General features: G+C 36.4%; 2 protein-coding genes across 11 annotated transcripts; one reads left to right on the forward strand and one right to left on the reverse strand.

Annotated features, from left to right (window-relative positions):
* The first annotated feature begins 6,987 nt into the window (after positions 1-6,987).
* Positions 6,988-13,011, forward strand: LOC132616908 (uncharacterized). Of its 2 annotated transcripts, none has more exons than XM_060331664.1 (5): positions 6,988-7,143; positions 8,515-8,686; positions 8,865-9,064; positions 11,429-11,658; positions 12,510-13,011. In XM_060331664.1, exons 2-5 carry the CDS (start codon positions 8,595-8,597, stop codon positions 12,786-12,788), a joined length of 801 nt encoding a protein of 266 aa, XP_060187647.1. In that variant the 5' UTR covers positions 6,988-7,143; positions 8,515-8,594; the 3' UTR covers positions 12,789-13,011. The 2 variants fall into 2 exon arrangements, with proteins under 2 accessions (XP_060187647.1, XP_060187649.1); XM_060331666.1 differs by lacking the exon at positions 6,988-7,143 and adding an exon at positions 7,146-7,284.
* Positions 13,012-14,501: 1,490 nt separating this feature from the next.
* On the reverse strand, positions 14,502-17,676 carry LOC132616906 (F-box/kelch-repeat protein At3g23880-like). 9 transcript variants are annotated; one of them, XR_009573477.1, is made up of 4 exons: positions 16,121-17,676; positions 15,521-15,577; positions 15,328-15,425; positions 14,502-15,119 (listed from the first exon to the last, which is right to left on the reverse strand). XR_009573477.1 is itself a non-coding variant. In XM_060331663.1 (2 exons), the coding sequence occupies exon 1, from the start codon at positions 17,483-17,485 to the stop codon at positions 16,133-16,135; it is 1,353 nt and encodes a 450-aa protein (XP_060187646.1). In that variant the 5' UTR covers positions 17,486-17,675; the 3' UTR covers positions 14,502-15,577; positions 16,121-16,132. The 9 variants fall into 9 exon arrangements, 1 of the variants encoding a protein (XP_060187646.1); XR_009573476.1 differs by having other exon boundaries at positions 15,306-15,425; XR_009573475.1 differs by having other exon boundaries at positions 15,328-15,428.
* Between the last annotated feature and the right edge of the window lie 4,059 nt (positions 17,677-21,735).

Here is a 21,735-nt window from a genome sequence, read left to right on the forward strand (position 1 = left end):
AGCCATCTCAGGAGCCCTCTAACCAGCCATCTCGGGAGCCCGTCGACACACAGGTTTGATTTTTTACAATTAAATAATGTATTAAATTAATTGTTTATATGTTATTTTATGTTTAGTTTAGCATAAAACTAAACTATATTGTTTATATGTTATTTCAGGTTCATTTTTCAGCACCTGTGGACCCGTCTCCTACTCCGGCACCATTTACATCTCCGGCTGCGGGCCCTACTCAGGACACCGCTAAGGAGCCAGCTCATGAGCCCTCTAAGGAGCCCGTCGATACACATGTTTGATTTTTTATAATAAATAATGTATTTATTAATTGTTTATATGTTATTCCATGTTTAGTTTAGCATAAATCTAAACTAAATTGTTTATATGTTATTTCAGGTTCATTCTTCTGCGCCTGTGGACCCATCTCCTACTCCGGTACCATTTACATCTCCGGCTGCGGGCCCCACTCAGGACACCGCTAAGGAGCCAGCTCATGAGCCCTCTAAGGAGCCCGTCGACACACATGTTTGATTTTTTATAATAAATAATGTATTTATTAATTGTTTATATGTTATTCCATGTTTAGTTTAGCATAAATCTAAACTAAATTGTTTATATGTTATTTCAGGTTCATTCTTCTGCGCCTGTGGACCCATCTCCTGTTGAGATTGATTCATCTCCTGAGGCTCACATTTCGGCCACCGTCGTCTCCCATAGGAAGCATGTTTTGAACAAGCCCCCCTAGGAAGGGAACGCAAGATGATCACGCCATAGAGCGTGTACAAATTAAGAGGAAAAGGGGGGATGGAGATGATGGTGAGAGTGGTGGGGGTCGTGGGGTTCGCCTTAGGCCTAAGGTTATTTTAAAGCCCCCCACATGTGGGACCTAGGGGATGGAGATTGTGTATTTGTAAATAAAATGTACATGTTATGTTAATTTTTTTTTTGGTATTATTTTCTTAATGATAATTAGTTATCTTAGTTTTTATTGTCGTTTAATAATAACTCGTGCGACGTCCTAAATTAATCAAAACCCTATAAAATAAAACACTTAAACCTAAAGATAACAAGTTTCCAAACAAACAAAACTTACTTCGGACACTTTACAACCCCTAAAACAACTATCCAAACGTACATGTATACTTGATGCGTTGAGCCTACATTATTGTTCGCAGAAAAAGATATCAGGTTCTATATATAATATTGATATTCCGGCGTTTTTAAACATGACTAATCTTTGGTCAAAGTACGGAAAAAACATGAATTTCAAAACTATTTTTTTGAATAAAGGGCTGGGGTTTTTAGTAAACACCTATTGCGCACTAAATTAGTGCGCAAAAGGTAGTTTGGTTACTTTTTTTTTCAGTGGGGTATTTTGGTGCCTTTTAACACTTTTTGGGTTAAAAAAGTTGCGGACTCGGGAATATAGATTAAATAACGGGCGAATAACAAATCTACGTTAGGAGTTAGTTTTGTTCTGCCCTTTTCAATATATGCTTTGTTTGGCATAGCTCTCCTTAACCTAATTTATTTATGGTAATTATGAGATCCTAATTAGGTTTTAACGAATTTCCTGTTTCCTTCTTTGTTTTGGTGAAACTAACCAACTAAAAAGAAAGAGGCCAACTGATGGTTATTTGTTTAATTAGGATCTTCTTCCTAAAGTAGCACTTTTGCTGAGAGAATTAATCTATAAAAGATTCAATAGACTACAACAAAAAGTAATTAAGAAAAATACTAAAGTCACTATCTTATTTATTAAAATCTATATGAAAAAATTATGTTTCTATCTCAAATAAATCTGTAAAGAATAAATTTTAAATTTATTAAAATTCTGATATATGGGAGTTTAGACAATAAAGTTGGTGAAAATATGCAATAGCTAATCATGGCTTTGAAGAAAAAACTGTTGTACAAATACATATCATGTATATATTGATTTGGCGTAAATACCCTATTAATTGTCGGGAAAAGGACATATATGGCCGGTCTGCCATAAATAATCCCACCCTCTAACCCAATTTTTTTCAAACCCAAATTATACCCACCAAACTAATTTCATCCATTAGCCAAAACTTAAATAAGACAATTTTCAAACAAAAACCCAAAGACAAAAATGTTTGAGGCAATTTTTATATATAATATGTGTCATTTATGTATAAAATTTGTATCAGTACCTATCTGAAATGTATAGAAACTGTATAAAATATGAATCGCTAAGGTATGTATCATTTTTGTATATAATATGTATCATTTGTGTATATAATGTGTATCAGCACAGTGCAACTGCCCTGTATGGGATAGAAAATTGTATCATTTTTGTATATAATATGTGTCATTTTTTGTATAGAAAGTGTATATATAATTCGAGCATGTGTATATAAACTGTATCAGTCTTGTATAGAAAGTGTACCATACGTATAAAAAAAGTATAATAGAAATCGTATCATTGTGGTATATAATATGTATGTATATGTAAAAAAAAATATCATATCATTATTGTAAAAAATATCATATCATTATTGCATAATATGTGTATAATAAATGTATGATTAACGTATAATTTATGTAAAATAAATGTATGATTAATTCCAGCATATGTATATAAGATGTATAATTCTTGTATGTAAAGTGTATATATAATCCAACATATGTATATATGCTGTAGCAGCCTGGGCTGTTGAGCCAGCCAGCCTTGACATTATTTTGGGCCGACCGGCCATTTTTTGAGATTTTTTTGAGCCGAGCGGACTCCTGAGAGTATTAGGCCCAAATATTGGTCAAATGTGGCATTACTTTGGCCCATTAGACACATAGTATCTTTTTCCCTTAATTGTACTCCTTAGCTTTTCATTAATGAGCTATCAATTTTCAGTCCGCCACCTTAGTAGCTTGAATTAAAATTGAGAGACGGAATTTAAGTTAGGTAAACGGATAAACAATGAGAAACCATATTAACTAGTTGAGTTTTGAAATAGGGGCGGAGGGAGGAAGGGCCAAGGGGTTCATCCGAACACCCTTCAGTGAAAAATTACATCGTTTATATATGGTTTGAATTATTTTTTATGTGTATGTAGTAGACGTTGAACTCCCTTTGACTTCTTCGTGTGTTTACTTTCATATTTTGAACCCCCTTAGTGAAAATTTTAGCTCCGCCACTGTTTTGAAATAAACAATCATACACATAGTCATTAGTGTGGCTGTGTGGGTGATATGATATTTGGCTTTATTTCGTTGGGAAAGTATAATTGAGATGAAATAGCTAGTAATTGAAAAATTATAGTAGAAAAATAAAATTACAGTGCTACTGTGACAAACGATTTGATTAATAACAAGGCACTAAGTGGGATTGAATATGAACGTGTTAATTAATCATAACTACTATAGGAAAAATCATTACCCTAGGTATTTAATGATTTAATCCTATAAAATCCAAACATTTGCTTCGAACAGTAGGTAATTAGTTAACTTGTGTTCATTTAGTGATCTAGTCCCATAAAATCCAAACATTTGCTTAGAACAGTAGGTAATTAGTTAACTTGCATTCATTTTAATATTATATTAGAATTAGTCCATGGTCCAAACAATAGCATGTTAGATCAAGCTTTTGAGAAGTCAAGGTTATTTTACATAATTTTTAAAAGTATTTATTTTATAAAATTGAGGTGTTTGATCGAGTTTTACAAATAAAAATGAATATTTTAAGTAATAGCTGAAGCTGGGAAAAGTATATTTTTTCCTCAAAAATACTTTTGGCACCCTGATCAAACATAAATTATTATTTTAATATTGACAAAAACGCTTCTTAAATTGATTAATCAAACACAAACAACTACTCTACAATTTTTTATTTTTTTTTACAAAGCAATAAATATACTTTTCAAAATAAATAAATTTTAGAAGATTGACCAATCATACTATAATTTGGAAAAGTTGGGCCTAACAAAGTTGACAAATTCTCGCTAGCAATTTACACCATTGCTCTCAATGGAATTTATTTCGAGCTCTAAAGCCAAATTATATTTGCAACGATCATTTAAAGTTGTTAGAACTTTAAAAGCACATCGTAAATTGATGGTCCAACAATAGTAGTACTAGTCTACTACGTACTAGTGGGCCACTGCATTTAATTCAATGCACCTATAACCTAACTGGATGCTATCTCAATCCGTCAGAGCTTAGATAATTCAATTTTTCATTCTAAATTCAGCAATTACTACCCCCTCCGTCTCAAAATAGGTGTGCTTTAACTTATTTCACGTCCATTAGAAATTAATAAGTACTATTTCATTTACTAAATTAATCATATTTATGAGGTGTTTATGGAGAATTGAACACTACTTGAAAGTGGGCATAGTTTGAGCCAACCTGAAATCCAAACATTTTTGAATATTTGGTTTGGATTTTTGCATGGATTTCCCTTAAAAGACGCTGGTCTTTAATTCTTGCCCCTCAAATTTCTGATCTTTAATTTTTGTCCTTCGCTTTAAAAAATATCCCAAGGTTCTGGGTTCGAACCCTCGCTCAGTCAAAAAAAAAAAAATCGCAAGGCAAGACTTTCCCGAAATTTATGCCTTAAGGCCTAACTTTTGCTCAAAGTTAGGCCTATCGGGGCCAAAATTAGGCCTTAAGGTAGAGGTTTACCTCAAGGCAAACTTTTGCCCAAAATTAGGCCTTAAGGCAAACCTCTGCCTGAAGGCCTAACATTTGCCGAATAGGCCTAATTTTGGGCAAATGTTAGGCCCTAAGACAGAGGTTTTCCTTAAGGCCTAATTTGGGCAAATAGGCCTAATTCTACTACAAAACTCTGCCTTGTGATTTTTTTTTTTTTGGACTGAGCGGGGGTTCAAACCCAGAAACTCGGGGTATTAGCTGAAGGGCAAAAATTAAAGACCAGCTATTTGAGGGGCAAAAATTCACCCCCCCCCCCCCCCCCCCAAATAAGGGAAATCGTGCAAATTGTCCTTATGAATTAGACTTTAAATTTTATGAATTTCGGGTTGGATATCGAATTTTGTTCTACGGATTTTCGAGTATTAAAATTTTTATGCCTTATATTTAACCCTACTCATATCACATGCGTCCAATACTAATAAATTTAATTTCCATAGGGCCAATAGATTAGTACTCGAGGACCCTACCCAATATAGTATTAAGTCTAATCTGGAATTACACTGTATGAGCGGCAGGTAACCTCAATCTTTGTTAACTATAGAAAATTACATTCTAAGGAGCAAACTATTAAGTGAATTGAGGCTGTTAATTGTTATGGCATGTCTTAAAGATTCAAAAGTTAAAACCGAAAATTTGAAATATCCAAATCGATTAATCCAAAACCGAACTTAAAAATCCAATCAAATTCGAACTTACTTTGATTGGATTTGGATCGTAATTTCTTCAATCCGAAAACTAAATATCCAAATTAAAATTTTCATATCCAATTCGTACATCCTGAACGCTTACCCCTAGCACTACTATGGAGAAGTAGTTCTTTATTGTGAAAGTATAGTTGGAAACAACTACTAATTTTTCTCTTGAATTCCTAAAGCACTGAGATAATGTTTTTTAACTAATACGTCACTCGTTTTAGGAAGAAGGGAGTACTACATTGGTTCAAACTTTAAAACGAACTGATTAATTCAATTAGAGGTCGTTTGGTAGGAGGGTTAAGTTATCCCATGTAGATGGGATTGGGTGAGATAAGATGGACAACTTATCCCACCTTTTATGGGATACCAAAGGAGTTATTGTATTGAGCTAAATTCGTACAATACAGTTGGACCAGTATTGTTATCCCACATGGCTTAAAGGATAAGTTAAAAATGAGTCAGCATTGAGTGGCACCGGAGGAAATGCCATTGCATCGGAGGAACCTCAACGGGCTGCCGTTACGAATCAAGTTGAATGTTATATACTGGTGTTATTAGGCTTAATGGTCCTCTTTATTGCTTATTATTATTACCCAATTAATACTCATTATGGGCTGGGGCGTCATACATGGAATGTGTGTCCGTAGCTCCTAGTATCAATAGAGATTATCATTCCCATTGTAAGGACACGAAATTCAAGAGGAATACACTATTCTTATACGCAATTGCTTCGTTTCTTAAGTTCTTTATCGTTTTGTTAAGTGCTTAATCACAAACTTAGCCGGAGACATTAACACCGGGCTCGATCGAGGCTCAGGCTATTCTCAACTTTTCTTTGCATTATTTCGTTTCCATTCGATTTACTTGCATATTATATTGATTTACTGGTCATTTTGATCTACGTGTCCTTGACCACGAATACAAATTCAACTGAACCGTTTTCCAGGTAAACAGTTATCCCACCAACCAAACATGGGATAATTCCAATTCCATGGGACTAATAATCCCATCTCATCCTATCCATCCTACCAAACGATCCCTTGGTTTATAAGTACCACCAAAGGATGTGGTGCAACAGATGAAATTGCTCCTCCCTTAATCAGAGGTCTGGGGTTCGAGTCTTGAATATGAAAAAATCCTTGGTAGGGAGCGCTTTCCCCTAATGAGACTCCACGCAGTGTGAATTCGAGTATAATCGGACTCCAATGCGGGTACCGGATGAAAATAAAAATAAAAAAATTTATAAGTACTATAATATTTAGGGACCTCATAGGTCCAAATTGGAGGCAGCCCAAAAAGGACGTCGTTACTCCAAACAACTACTGCGCGACACACGTGAAAGACCGAAGACGTTGTCTTGTCTTCAACGAACCTATTTTTGTTTTTTTTTTATGGTTGATCCTAAAGTCTAATTTGGTGAGCTACCTAATTAGTATTTCATGGTTAAAAAAGAATGTTCATTTGATCATTTGCAGCTTTTTAAGAAAATATTAATATTTAATTAAGTAAGCAGTAAAATTTTTTCACTTAACAAGAACAAATCTGAAAAATGAGATTAATTATTTCTTAATTTGGGTAAGTGAAGGCTTTTTTGAAGGAAAAAAAAAGGGAGAAGTCTAATTACCTCTCTTTTTCGTGTATAGTTGATTATTAAACGGGCCTACCCACTTCACACTTATTTGGTCTACATTTATAGTGTACTTTCTTGACTATTTCCCAACAAACTTCCTACTTGTACAACTTTCAGTTCAGGTTAAGCTGTAGATCGCTGGAGCAACTGGTAAACAATTCATCTTTCGTTTTTCTTCTTTCAATTCAAGATTCTTACTCTGAATTTTATGTTCTATTTAGTGAAACAAAGGGGAAAAAAGAACTGCCAACCAACATGCTTCAATTTGCTTCTTTTGAAACGACTTGATAGGTGTTTTTTTTTTTTTTGGTGATTGATCTGTGTGTCTTTTTTATTTTTAAAGGAATTTGATGGGTGTTTTATGATGTGGGTCAGTGTTTTTGGTGTGTATGCCTGCAAGACTACCAATTATTATTATTTTAATTGGCGTTCGAGCCAGTTTTAAACAGCCTCTCTACCTCCACGAGTTAGGGGTAAGGTCTGCGTAGACTCTGCCCTCCCCGGACCCCACATGTTCTTGTTGTTGTTGGCATTCGAGCCAGTTTGCTTGCAACTCGACTATTCCACCTAGTATTTGTTACCTCCTACTGGCATAGGTTACCGGATAACTCTACTCACTAATTTGTTGGGATGTTGAACCCTGGTCTCCATGGTTTTCGTTCACTTTATTGATCACTAGGTCACATCGTTGGGTGCATGCTAGACTGCCAATTACACTAGATGACAAGAAATTTGTTTTGCTAGAGATTGTTTAATTAGCGTCTAAGAAGGAGGTAATGCATTAAGTAGATATTAGTTTTAGTTGGTCACGCGGCGCCTGTTTATATAAGTGATCTCTTTGTATATGCAATAGCTTTTTGAGTTTCTGAAGGGAGAGGAGATTTACTGGGAATGGATGTGACTGAACCATAATTAAACCCACTGGTGCATATAGGTATATGTCATGGATTCTTGTGTATCTTTGGCTTTGTATTGAAAGGGGATTCTATTGACAAAGAATATTAGTACAGTGTATTTGTTAATATATTATTGCCGAGCATATGAGCTTTGTTTAAAACTCCAAGACCTCAAGATTGACTAGTTGATTTTAGTGGTTTACTCCAATGTTCCCTTGAATTATGGTGAATGTCTTCTGTACCAACATTGTTGAAGGTTATTTTCTATGGTTGTTGAAATCTGGAACTTTCTGTTTTTTTTTTTAGGCGGTTGCCCCTTTTGATCAGTATAGTGATCTTATGTATTTCCACCACATTAATCATGGGTCAAATAGGTCAGAAATAAAGCTTTGCTTTCTCATAACAGCAGTAGCTATTCCCATACTATGAATTAAAGACTTTTTTGTCAATTTGAAGACTAAATCACCCAACATTCTTAGTGAAATCACACTTTTAACATGACCCACCATGAAGATTGCTTTTCTTTAGTGTGTCTAAAATTTTCCATTTTAATCATGTTTATAGAATCTAACATTCAGTGATCTTCCCTAATCTTTTCCTTGCTGTATGTATTGTCCCTTTTCAGGAAAATCTGTTAGCTTGGAAGTTATTGTTCTTTGCCTGAGCTACTATAGTCGGGTGCCTTCTTCTTAATTTGGCTTGAGAATGGCAAATCCTGGAAAGAAGGTGTTGCTCACTTCCAATGGTGATGAGATTTGCAATAACATTGCTTACCATTTAGCTCAGAGGGGTTGCCAGTATGTACTTTCCCTGTCTTAAATATGCATAGAAGTCATGCTCTCATTCACACACACATACGCATGCACACACTCACAAAATTTCAGCAGTCTGATACTCACATTTCATAGGCACAATTGCTCCATAAATGGCATAGCATAAACTCTACTTAATCCTTTTGTTGCTTCTACCACTTAGATTGGTTTTGATGGGAAATGAGAGCCGACTGAAGAGTGTAGCGGAGAAGATAAAACAATCTCTAGAGGGCAGCGTTGCAGTGGAAGTTGTGGGATTGGATATGACGGAGGATAGAGAAACTGCTTTTGATGAAGCTGTGGACAAGGCATGGAAGATATTTGGAAAGTTGGATGCTTTGGTACACTGCTATTCTTATGAAGGTACAACCTGACCTTTATTTCAAACAAATATTGTTATTCTTTAGATACAGAAGGATTTAAAATGACAATGGAATTGGTATTGTCTACCGATAAAACAAGTGGTATTTGTCTGTTCCGTCCAGTATATGGTGAAGTGAAAATAATTATCTGTGAATGGCTAACTAATTTTGTGAACTTAATAAAACAATAAAAGGTTTGGCAAATCATAGAAGATTAGGATTTGATTAGATCAGCGATTATATTGATAGAAGGTATCCTTATATTATGAATAACTATTTATCCACGTGAGTAGTTGACCTACAATCTCGGTTAATTAATCGGTTTCATGTCTTCTCGGAGGTTTTGGCCAGAGAATGTAAGTCATTGGGTCCTTATCAAACTGACTGCCATCTATTTTTGGCCGTGACCCGTTAGAGCAGCTTCTACTTCTAATAGGCTATGAATTAGATTAGAATCATCTACTGTAGCTTGGAAAAGACATAAAGTTATCTCAGGAGAAGCTATTATAAAATTAAAGAATTTATTTTGACATGAAGTGGATATATCTGTACATCTTAATCAAAAAAATGTGAGATGATAAAATGTGGCAGACGCTATACTGAAATTTAGTTTGTATCACAAAGGATGTAAAGAAAGTTAGAAAGATCAAAAAAGCGGATTCAAACTAATTGAATATTCATGCCCTTATCCCGCATTCATTTGTTAGCTGATCCTTTTGGTGTTAAATACATTTGTTGGTTTGCTATAGGGAATGCCATTTGTTAAACCGCATAGTTCGAAAATTTTGAATTTGTTAAATTGACTAATTACCTGTTCTGCATTTGGTAAATACCCTCCTTATAAAAAACTATCTTGGAGTGTCCATGTTGTGCAATTCTAAACGCATGCGTCCTGCTAACTAACTTGGTTGAATCAAAAATTGAAAATCTATCAGATTGAAGTAATTGTAAATAGTACTTGAAAATCTCTGATTCGTGAAATTTGTTCTCCATGGATTTGAGATTAATATACTTTGAATGTCAAGTTTCTTCTGTCTGTGGGTGTAAATAATGTATGACATTGTTCATTCGTGTTCTGAGATTATTAAGTTGTTACAAAGTGAAGATGTAACTTGGTTCTGAACTCTGGAAGTAGCCAAACTATTAAGAATAGATTGGTTTTCAGTATTCAAAGTCAATAGCTGCTATCATGGTTGTGGGAATTATTAGGTGTTTTAAATTTCTTGTATACTTGAACCTGTACCAATAGATTGTGATGTAAGGTAGATGACCTTTCTTCCCCATAAAAAAGACCATTTCTGTGGTTGTGCATTATTTGTCGCCACAATATTACTTGCTGAATCTGTTGCATATTTATTGAAGATCAGAAAAATATTTTGGATTTGCAAATATATCAAACAAAAAGATTTCTCTGTCCTTGTAATGTGTTAATATGAATGAAGGAAGTATATATTCTATTATCTTGAAAATTACAGTAAACAGCAGGTTCTGGATTTGGGTTTGTATGTTCTACTAATTTTAGACCTGCTGGACTATGAAGTTCTTTTCTTTCAAAGAGTTAAACGACCTACCGTGACAATAGTAAATCTTATTTTACCTTCCTAGACTTAGAAGTTTATCTCACTTCCAGTTTCATGAAAAGAGAAAAATAAATATTTGGGTAATCCCCTGTTTCATGTGTTTTATGCCGCTCCTTTCACTTAATCACTTGCTGAATGAATTTCCACCCTTCTCTTTTTATCTCTCTGATATCCCAATGTTAGCTAGTGGAGATATTAACTCTTCCGGGAACCCATAACGCGTAAACCATGTCAAACCAAGACCAATCAATATCCGAACGGATTCGAACTTCTCCGATTCGGGCAGAGGAAGATTGATTTAGAGGGGTAGGTATTCCCGTCCGCCCTTAGTATACCAATGGTGGACTAAACTTTGTCCATTAAGGGCAGTGTTAGTGAAGTGTGTAAAGAACACTTATTATGTGTGGCTAGAAAATACAAGTTGCAATCCCTATATCTTAAGCTAGGAAAAGCACTCAGGGACTGTATTGAATAAAAAGTTAGTTGGCAAGAAAATTTATCTTAGATATATTAGATTGAGTGGGTCCAAAAGCTTATTAACTGATACTGTCTCATACAGTTGACCCCATAAGCAAAACTAACTACTAAGCATGTTGCCACCCGAAGAACTCCTTGTTTCATGTAGTTAATATATGATTCTTTTTAGTATTATGTTACTAATTGCTTTGGTGCTTGCTGGTCTTTTCATACGGACACGTTAGTTTATAGAAGCGTCATTGGGCCTTTGTTGAGAGGTGCAGCATGTTTGACATAAGCTTCTTAATACCTGTCATGCAATGAAACAGGGAAAATGCAAGATCCGCTGCAGCTAATTGAAGACGAGCTCAAAAAGATTGTCAAAATAAATTTTATGGCGGGATGGTACCTGTTGAAATGTATTGGTAAAAGAATGCGAGATAGTAAAGCCGGAGGATCCATTGTATTTATGACCTCAATCATTGGTGCTGAGAGAGGACTATATTCAGGAGCTGCTGCTTATGGTTCATGTTCGGCTGGAATTCAGCAGCTGGTTAGGGTAAGTACCTTTTTAAATTCTCCTGTATGTTTGGGATGCATGATCAGACCATGTTACATGGGACAAGAGATTACACCTCTTCATAAACATTTTCCCTTTATTGTTTCTCCTCTTGATCACCAGTCTTTTCCGTCTAATTACTAATTTATTCTGTTTGCTATGGGAGGTCGTCAGGACATGTGTTATATTATCTTGTATTGCTTCATGCCTTTGAGGTTGTTTGGGCCATTTACCTATTGTGTGGAAGAATAGTCAAATTGGGACAACTAATGTGGTCTAATATGGTATATAAGTTTCTCTAAGTTTACTATCCTTTACTCAAGCACTTGAAGTAGAACACACACCATGACATGTCTTCAGATGATGTAATATGTGCTTATGGCCCTTTTTCCTTGGGTGAATGGGAAGTCTGATTGCCATGTGGGATATTCTATTTTTTGTATGTTTGTCGTTACTGCTTGTCTTAATTTAGATATAGCCATTTTTTATTTTTATTTTTGTGAGGGGGTGGTAGGAGTTGACTATGCGACGTCCAAGGTAATTGGAAATTCGAGGATCATCCATTTAACTCTGTAGTCCCTAGATAGAGAGGTTTGTGAATGATAGGGGAAACTTCAATTTCCATGGTATCTTTTGAATTATTCTTTGATAAAGCAATTCTTATACTAGTTCTCTTGTTTTCCTTTTTCCTGAATTATTTTTACATTAGTCTTATACGCTTGTTGGAATAATCAACTCAAATTCTACCATTAGCTGCTTTAACTTCGGAACTATGCCCTCCATTATATTACCATTTCTCGTCTCGTTGTGCTTATTTTGATAATAATAATAATAATAATATCTGTACTCAGATATCTGCAATGGAGATGGGGAAGCACCAAATTAGGGTGAATGGCATATCGCGTGGCTTGCACCTCGAGGATGAGTATCCTATATCAGTGGGAAGGGAGAGAGCAGAGAAGCTGACCAAGGAAGCAGCGCCTCTAAATCGCTGGCTTGACGTCAAGAAGGATCTTGCTTCCACTGTCATCTATTTAATCAGTGATGATTCAAGATACATGACTGGAACCTCCATCTTTGTTGATGGCGCCCAGTCTCTAGTAAGGCCGCGAATGCGCTCATACATGTGAAGTTTCTATACATGTATATAATTGAATTATATACATTAATGGAGCCATAGACACTGGAATTATATATGGTCCAATGGGACATTGTATTGTTGTGCAAAAGCGTACCCATTGGTGCAAGTACTTTTAAATGTTAGTCTGTTAAGGTGGAATTGCTACTGTAGACTTTTGTTCGTGTTTTTAAAAACTTAGCAAATATAACTCCAATCGCAGATCTCCTTCCTGATATGATTTAGTCAAATTTTAATGTATTTAAAGTGAGAATTTGCTACTAAATTTTAATGTGTTTAAAGTGAGAATTTGCTGCAGTGTTCTTCTTCCTGTTGTGATTCAACTCAAACGTTAATCTATTTCAAGTGAAAATTTACTACGTATCTCCTTGATTGTTGTTTCTCACTCCTTAGCCCAATAGTAACACCGCAATTTTTTTTTTTTTTTTTTTTTTTTTTTGTTGTGTTAGTTTTTTACTGTCAAATTGAAATCTTGCTCTCCTTTCTGCCATTTGTTAGTAGTGGAATAGCAGCTAATCAACTTCTCCTTGTTTTTTTTTTCTCTTAGTAGCGAATATGAATAACCTCCTTATAGTTTTAAAAGATCGGAGATTATTCCTTGTGGTTAAATCAATGACACAACTTCTCTTTTAATAGTTACCTTCAAAAAGGTTTGACACCCTTTGAAGGGTGTTCAAAGGAAGAAAACAAGAAAAAATGGGAACTTACAGAGAGAAACAGCAGCAAAAAAAAAATCACTTCCAAGTAGTTGTGCCATGGCCATCCATTCACGTCTTCTCAGTCCTCAAATGATTCAAGAAATGTAGTGCTTTTTTTTTTTTAATTGCAACTAGAGCGCTTGACTAAAGTCAAACTGATATTATTGAACTAGAAGAGACAGCTCTGGATGAATGTTCGGGTAAGAAAGCCGGGAGTGAGAAGTGAGGGTCTACAAAAAAAGGATGTCATTATATGGCATTGAGAGTTACATCTCGTACTAAAGTTAATAATATACTACTTGGACGAATAGCTTGTAATGTTACATCTCTTCCTAGACCATTTATCATAGAGCAAAAGAATAACAATTTATTCCTATAATTTATCCTATATAAAATCTAGTAACAAAAAGATTTAATCGAAAATATTGACTAATTCTTGTGGAGTCCCCAAAAATGACTGTAAACTAGAACAAATAAACTCCCCACTAGTCAATATTCAGAAGTCGCATACTTACTAATCGTAAGAGCTGTATCGTCTAATTTCAATAAATAAAAAAATTAAACTTAAGCTACAGAAATGGCACCATAAATTTAACCGGCAAACATTCAACAACACTCTTTTGTAGGAATGGCCAAAACCGCACTGCACAAATTTAAGCCGCAAAGATTCAACAACTCTATTTTGTGGGAATGGTCAAAAATACTCTTTAACATTATACATACAAATAGTTGTACTTAGATTAAAGAGAACTTGTGAAGCTTGGCTTCAGCAGAGAGCAACGTAACCTTCTGTACATCTTCTTTTATAAGCTGGTTAGTTATTCATTACTAACTCCTCATTTCTTGATCTTTTATCCGTTTTAATTCAAGTTCATTTTTATGCTGTAATGGTGACTTTTGACATGATAACGCCTTTAGGATCATGTTCCAAAAAATCTTGCGAGCTCTAGTTTTGCAACAAAGTTATTCTGTTTTAGATAGGTAATAAGAAAACCAAAGTCATACACTCAAAATCGAAATCTTTCTCGTCTATGTTATCCAAGGAACTATGTCAAAAAACAAGTACTCATTGACATTAAGAAAACAAAAGGAAGCATTGGGAAGTAAAAGATAGAAAACAGTATGCACTCACTGTTATCCAACCATACATTTTTTTGTTTGGCAAGTATAGGTACCCCACCCCTCTAAACACCTTCTCCTTTGAGGAGTACAGACTTTCTCCAACCGCACTCCTTGAGCGTCCAACAAGAGAGATTTTTGTCAATGTCATGAGACAGGATAAGACCCTTGCCAAGGAAAACAAGCATAGGCATAATAACACACGAACAAGGACTGCAAGTGGAGAAGGATATAGTTGGCTTGTCAAGATACTGATTAGGCAGTAGCCCCTACTTATCTTGAATTTCTTTATATTTATGAGGGCCAGAGGCTTATAGAAAATCTCAACTGAGATATTAGTTCTTTGCACACGATCCTCCAATTCCTGAAGGGCTTGTAATCTGAGCAACACTGCTTCCGTCAACATCTCCCCTAACTTCACACCAGTCTCTTCAGCTTCGTTTACCCTTCCGCTCAATGAGGGATTGGACACAGCAGTATGCTGCAGAGGCGCAGGAAGAAAGCTTCTGCAATGGAGTTTCAGGGAAGAGGAGGTCATGATACATGACAGGTTACTTAGAGAGGTGGGGCAGAAAAGGCAGATGGATGAAGTGTGACAGGGCATCCTGATGTACGTTGAATCGCCACCCAAAAGGGAAAAGACAAAAAGAAAACAAGAAAAGACTGAGATAAAAACAATTGGTACATTTTACCCTTAGGATAATGTGCACCAACCTCCGGTTCTATGCCTCTTCAGAAACTATCTCAAACTCCTGAGTTTTTGGATCACTACTGCCTCCTTAGATTAAAGACCGAAGTGTCCTTTATGTAACCTGCTGCAATTGTTTGAAGCCACATGAGAACTGCAATAAGTTCCGTGATGTGAAGTCACCAAAAGTATAATTTACTATATGAACCATTGATTTACATGCATTTTAAAGGTTCCCCCCAGTATGCGTGCACCTTCTCCCTATACAAAGAGGATCTGTAGAACAAAAAGATATAAGTCATTCTTCAACCTTGAAAGATCATTAGATCATTTCACGCTAATAATAAATAAATAACAAAAAGATAATAAGTCATTTTCAGCCTTGAAAGATCACTTCACACTAATAATAAGTAAATACGCATACACCAGATAATATCATAATCATTTGCACAACCAAAGAAGCAAATATGCCAATGTCTGGCAGCTATGGGTTGGATAAAATATAATTTTCGATCGTCGAATGCCCATTGGCCATTACTAGACTATCTTCCTCTTAGGTAGCCCACAATGGTAGAGATGGGCATGGACTATCCCTACAAACCATGACAAATTCCACGAACTGTCTAATCTAACCTTATGACCGCTATTAAAGTTAACATCTACAGGAAAACATGAGTATTTTCATATAAACTTCCTCTTATAGGAAGTCCACATTGTACGAGATGGCATAAACAACACCTCTACAAAATCATCAAGTGATCTAGAAAATGTTTCATTAAGGCCATTTTACTCTTTGATATCACTATGAACATTGTTTACCTGGATCAACTATTACGTATGTTCCTGAGTTCCATCTTCACCATTATCCAGTACAGATCCAACTTCTTGAACAACATTTGTAGTCGAATCTGCCTGCTGCACAAATCTATCTTCTTTACCAACTAAAGCCAGGCTCTCGAAAAAAGGCTCACCGTGAAATGAGCGATTGGTTCCATGGATTCCAAGATAGCTTATGTTTCTCTTCTTGGGGTTGTATGAAACCATCCCTACCATTCTGGCAGAAATCAATAACTCACCGTGACTCCTAAATCCCACAATATTCCTAAACCCTCCTCTCAAATCAATGTTATGCAGTCTACTCCAAGACTTCACCTCACCATACTCTTTCATCACCCATACCCAACAATAATCACTCTGCCAAAACTTTTCATATTCAATTAGCGCAAGCGACGGGCCCGTAACCATCACATCCAACTTCATTACATTTCTCTCAGCAACACTCTCCGGCAAACTTATTTCACTAAAAATTTCAGTCCCCACATCAAACGCTACAATAAAGCTACCGTCTTTACTATTACCGCTGCTACTAGTACTACTACTATCATCATTGCTACTATCCACATTATCATCATCACCCGAATTAGACGCAATCCAATGAATACCCCCATTTAAATAAGTCGAAACAGAATGATTTTGATGCAAAATATACGACGGACAAACACCCGAAACACTCCTCCAAGCCCCACTACTCAATGAATAAACCTCAACACCAGGTGGAACCAAAAACTTAACAGCCCTTAATTTATCAAGAAACTCAACAGTAGGTGGAAACTGCAATTTATAGTCTTCAGTAGCAGTACTATTATAAACAACTCTAACAACTTTATAATCACATTTCACAACATCAAATCCAAATCCATAAATACAAGAACCACGTCCATTATACCTCAAATTAGGCCTAGGCAAATTCAAATGTTTTCTAACTATAGGGTTCCACAAAACAACAGTATCAGTATACTTATCATAATCATCAGATAAACAAACAACACCCTTACAACAACCCACAATCCTTAAAAACTCGCTACGAGTTGTTTCAGGACATTTAAGGTCTAAATATTCATCGAACGAGTCACCATCAGATTCCGACTCTACTACTCCTTCTTCTTCATCGTCAAAGTGTAAAGCGTAACGTTCGACTTTATCGAACATGTTGTAATGACGAATGAAGAGTAAAGGACGGCGATTAGGGTTGTTGTTAAGGATGTTGTGATGGAACGATATGAAATTCGGGTTTGTTATTATGGAATACCAGGTTTTGCATACTGTGGTGAATTGAATTAGGGGTTTTAATGGGAGTTTTGATAGGATTTCTCCAAGAACATCTTTTGGAAGATAATCAGACATTTTTTTTTTTTTTTTTTTTTTGAGCTTGGAAGAAATGTTTGAGTGGGGTACATGTGTTATAGGAGTTATCTTTTAGGGGTAGCAAATGAGTGAATTACAAGTAAAGGGCTGGTTGCTGGGAAATTGTTATCTTCATTAATCAGCTGTAATCTTATCCTCCACCCACTTTCTCATTATCAGTACTATTACCGCGTTTTTCTGGTAACTTTTGTTATCACTTGTGCTTCTTATGCTTTGATATTCCATTATCTTATTGTTACTGTTCTTTCTTCTAAATGTTATGTATTTGTTAAAATCGAGACATGGATGAGAAATTAGAGACACAAGAATAATGAAAGAATTCTTTCGATCTTGTATTTATCATAATGACCTCCTTATATAGAAGTAAGGTTTTCCTTCTTTTAGTCTAACAAGGTAATCCTGTTCTAATAGAACTATAATTCTTATATTACCATAATTATAATTGTACTATAAATAAACTATTATATACTCTCAATACCCCCTCAAGTTGGAGCATGAGGGTCCCGAATGCCCAACTTGCCAAGCAAATATTGATGTTGTGATTTGCCCAAAAACTTCGTAAACACATTGGTCAATTGCTTACTGATGGACACGTGACTGGGAAGTATTAGACCGGATTGGAGTGCGTCCCGGACGTAGTGACAGTCAACTTCAATGTGTTTAGTCCGTTCATGAAACACCAGATTGCGTGCAATAGATAATGCCGCTTGACTATCACAATACATTTTCACCGGAGATTTATGGTCAACGCCCAAACTATGCAAGATTCCCTTTAGCCATTTCAATTCACAGACTGTCATTGCCAGTGACCTGTATTCCGCCTCCGCTGACAAGTGAGAGACAATGTGTTGCTTCATGATTTTCCATAATATGGGTGAATTCCCGAGGGAAATAAACAAACCGGTAAGTGATTTTCGAGTCAACGAACATCTGGCCCAGTCCGAATCACACCATCCGTACAACTGGAGATCACAATCTTTTCTCATCACAATACCTTGTCCGGAATTCTTCTTCAAGTAGCGCACCACACAAAGAGCTGCGTTCCAGTGTGCTTCCTTCGGTTTCTGCATGAATTGGGACAAAACATGCACGCATACGACAACTCAGGTCTCATAAAACTGAGGTATATGAGTCTACCGACCAGACGTCAGTATGGTTCCGGATCTCCCAAAGGGGCTCCTTTGGTCAACACCAAACTGTCATTCTGCTCCATAGGAGTAATGATTAGTTTAGCTCCCAGTAAACCGGACTCAAAGATTATATCCAAGGCATATTTTCGTTGACAAAGAAATAGCCCAGTTGGTTCGCTTGCAACTTCAACTCCGAGAAAATACTTCAGAGGGCCCAAATCCTTCATGTGAAAACATGTGCGGAGATAGTCTTTGAATCGTTTAATGATACTATGGTCGTTTCCGGAGATAATCAAGCCATCCACATAGACTAAAACGTTAAGCTGCATACCTCCCTAGTGCATAATGAATAGAAATAATCTGAGTACGACTGTTTGAACCCATATTTCATCAAAGCACTTGACAATTTCGCAAACCAACACCTCGGAGCTTGCTTCAAACCATACAAAGATTTCCGGAGTCGACATACTTGCCCCCGGATTAGGAACACAGAATCCCGGTGGCAAGTTCATATAAACCTCCTTCGCAAGGTCACCGTGCAAGAAGGCATTATGCACATCCATCTGATGCAACTCCCAATTTCGCGCAGCCGCAACTGCCAGGATGTCCGAACGGTTACTACCTTAGCAACCGGAGTAAAAGTTTCGTTGTAGTTAATTTCTTCCTCCTGTTTATTTTCGAAGATGACCAAACGAGCTTTATATCCCTCGATTGTGCCGTCAGAGTTGTACTTGATTTTGTACACCCATTTACATTCGAGTGCTTTCGGTGGCAAAGTTTCTAGTGTCCATGTTCCATTATCCTCCAACGCTTGGATCTCTTACTGCATGACTATTTTTCAATGTTCATTTTTCATTAGCTCCGAAAAGGTTTTTGGTTCGGTTCCTGTGGTAATTGCTTCAAGGAACCATTAGTGTTGCGAGGAAAAAATTATCACAGGATACATAGTTAGCTAAAGGGTAAGATTGTTACACCCCGGAAAATTTCGCGTTATCAAACTGTAGACGGCTTAGCATGGGCCAAAAGAAGAGTAAAGTTACGCCAGGATTAAGGAGGTTAAACTTCCGAGGCTTTGAAAGAAAGTTAGGCAAGGACTGACACGAAAATTTTGGTCTAAATGGAAGAAATGATATGTTTTAGTATATTAAGAGTTTTGGGGTAAAACAAAAGTTTAAAGTGAATTTCGGAAAGTCTAGTTTCCAACGGAACAAGCGGCTCCTCAATCGGACATCGGGGTAAGGAGATATGGACATTACAAGTTGGATGGGCAAGCCAGGAAAATGGTCTGCGCGAACGCTCCAGCGAGTGGCGCGAACGTGCAGAAGGCCAAAGGGCCGATACAGCGCGAACGCGCTGAACAAGAAATTTGAGAATCAAGTTCGGAATGAAGGTTGTGTTATAAGAAGGTAATAATAACATATATATGACATTTGGAGACCATATGGTGTGAATTAGTTCATATGTTATTTGACGAAAAGCCCTTGCCGCTGCGAGCTAAGTGGGACCCACATGTTGGAGTCTTATAAAAGACGTGTGAAGAGACATATGAATAGTATATGGAAAGTTGAGCAAGTCCTAAGAAGGACCCTTAAGCCAAAAATGGGCATAAGCCCTCCAAAAGGACGATTTAAGGAAACATTTTCGGATGATCTGACTTCGAGGGGAAAAAACGGCATTATAAGTTTGGAATTTGGGAAAACTCCCAGAAATAAAAGTTGTAGATAAGTGAAAGAGCTTTCCAACCATATATCGTGGGCCCTCACACGATGTCAGGATCAAGAGTTATGACCGTTTTACTGAACGAAGGTGCAGTCAGAAAAACTGAAGCTGCGCGAACGCGCCCAAAGGGGGGGGCGAACGCGCAGAAGGAATTTAATGTCGGTTCCAGCCGAACTGAAACGATTATAAAAAGGGGGAGACCCCCTCATTTTCAGCCAAAACACACAAAAAACACCCCAAATATTCCAGAAAATTCCCCAACTTTCCACCACCAAATTTTATCCCAAACCAGGTATAATTTTCCAATTCCAGTCCGGATAGCGTATAGTTTTGCTGCAAAATCCCATACAACAATAATATGGGATTATTTACGAAGAAAGCGTGATTAAATGATTGTATACTGAGTTAATTAGTTGTAAAAGTTGGAAAACAGCGTGTGGGTTGTTTTATGAGATATTTTGGAGTTGGAAACATTATAATTGATGTTGGTATTGTTGTTGTTGTTGTTGGTTGCTGAATTGAGAATTCGGGCTAGGCATATAAACAGGGGAGGTGCTGCCCGATTTTCGGCAGAATATAAAATAGTATAATTTGAAATGTGGTACAGATGTACGATGAAAAGGCTAACATTAGTGTGAATCATCTTAAATGTAGACTTACGAGCTCGGACACATAAGCATAGCCAATAGGAGGTGGAACAGGTATGTAAGGCTTACCCTTTCTTTCTTTGGCATGTCCTAGAGCCACATAAGGTATGATATGATATGCACTTTGGGGAAATTCTACTCTTGAATTCTGAGTTTTGTCCCTAAAGAGTTCTGTATGCGTAAATGTTCAAAGTTTTGTTTGATATGTTTCTTAATGGCATTCGAAAGACAATTGGTACGATTAACATTTTGATTTTCAAATGATAGTACGTTTAACTATTCCATTGAGTCTTTAATATATTTTGATATGTACATATGATTCTAAGGGTTATATTTGATTTGATCCATATGATATTCGGAAGAGATTTGTTTCTGAAGTTCTATTTAATATGTTTCCGAGTCTGCCTATGATTCTGATTCACTTCTGATATAAGTATGTCTGATATGATCCAGTTTGTTATACGATTGAGTAACGAGATAAGTATAAAGAGTTTTGTTTATGAAAGAATTTAGTGAGTCATAATGTCCCTAACCTTCGGAAAAGATCTCAGATTTGCTCTAAAATGCTTATAGAACGCTCTGTACTTCAAACGTTTGTACCTTTCTCATACGAAGTCGGATTGACCTGAAACTTGTTCTGAGCCTTCAGATGTCAGTAAGTGTACGTATCTATTGAGTCTTGATTTATGTGCATATGGTTTCGCACTACTCTGTTCGTGCAAGCTTCAGTTTG

This window comes from Lycium barbarum, chromosome 11, assembly GCF_019175385.1.
Source record: "Lycium barbarum isolate Lr01 chromosome 11, ASM1917538v2, whole genome shotgun sequence".
In the NCBI taxonomy this organism is placed as follows: Eukaryota; Viridiplantae; Streptophyta; class Magnoliopsida; order Solanales; family Solanaceae; genus Lycium; species Lycium barbarum.

Bases quoted from the DNA above. Each gene is read 5' to 3' on its own strand.
- LOC132616908 (XM_060331664.1), top strand. From the start codon at position 8,595: ATGGCAAATCCTGGAAAGAAGGTGTTGCTCACTTCCAATGGTGATGAG. The intron at 8,687-8,864 runs GTATGTACTTTC...TCTACCACTTAG, and splicing joins TTAGCTCAGAGGGGTTGCCA to ATTGGTTTTGATGGGAAATG. The intron at 9,065-11,428 runs GTACAACCTGAC...GCAATGAAACAG, and splicing joins ACACTGCTATTCTTATGAAG to GGAAAATGCAAGATCCGCTG.
- LOC132616906 (XM_060331663.1), bottom strand. From the start codon at position 17,485: ATGTCTGATTATCTTCCAAAAGATGTTCTTGGAGAAATCCTATCAAAA.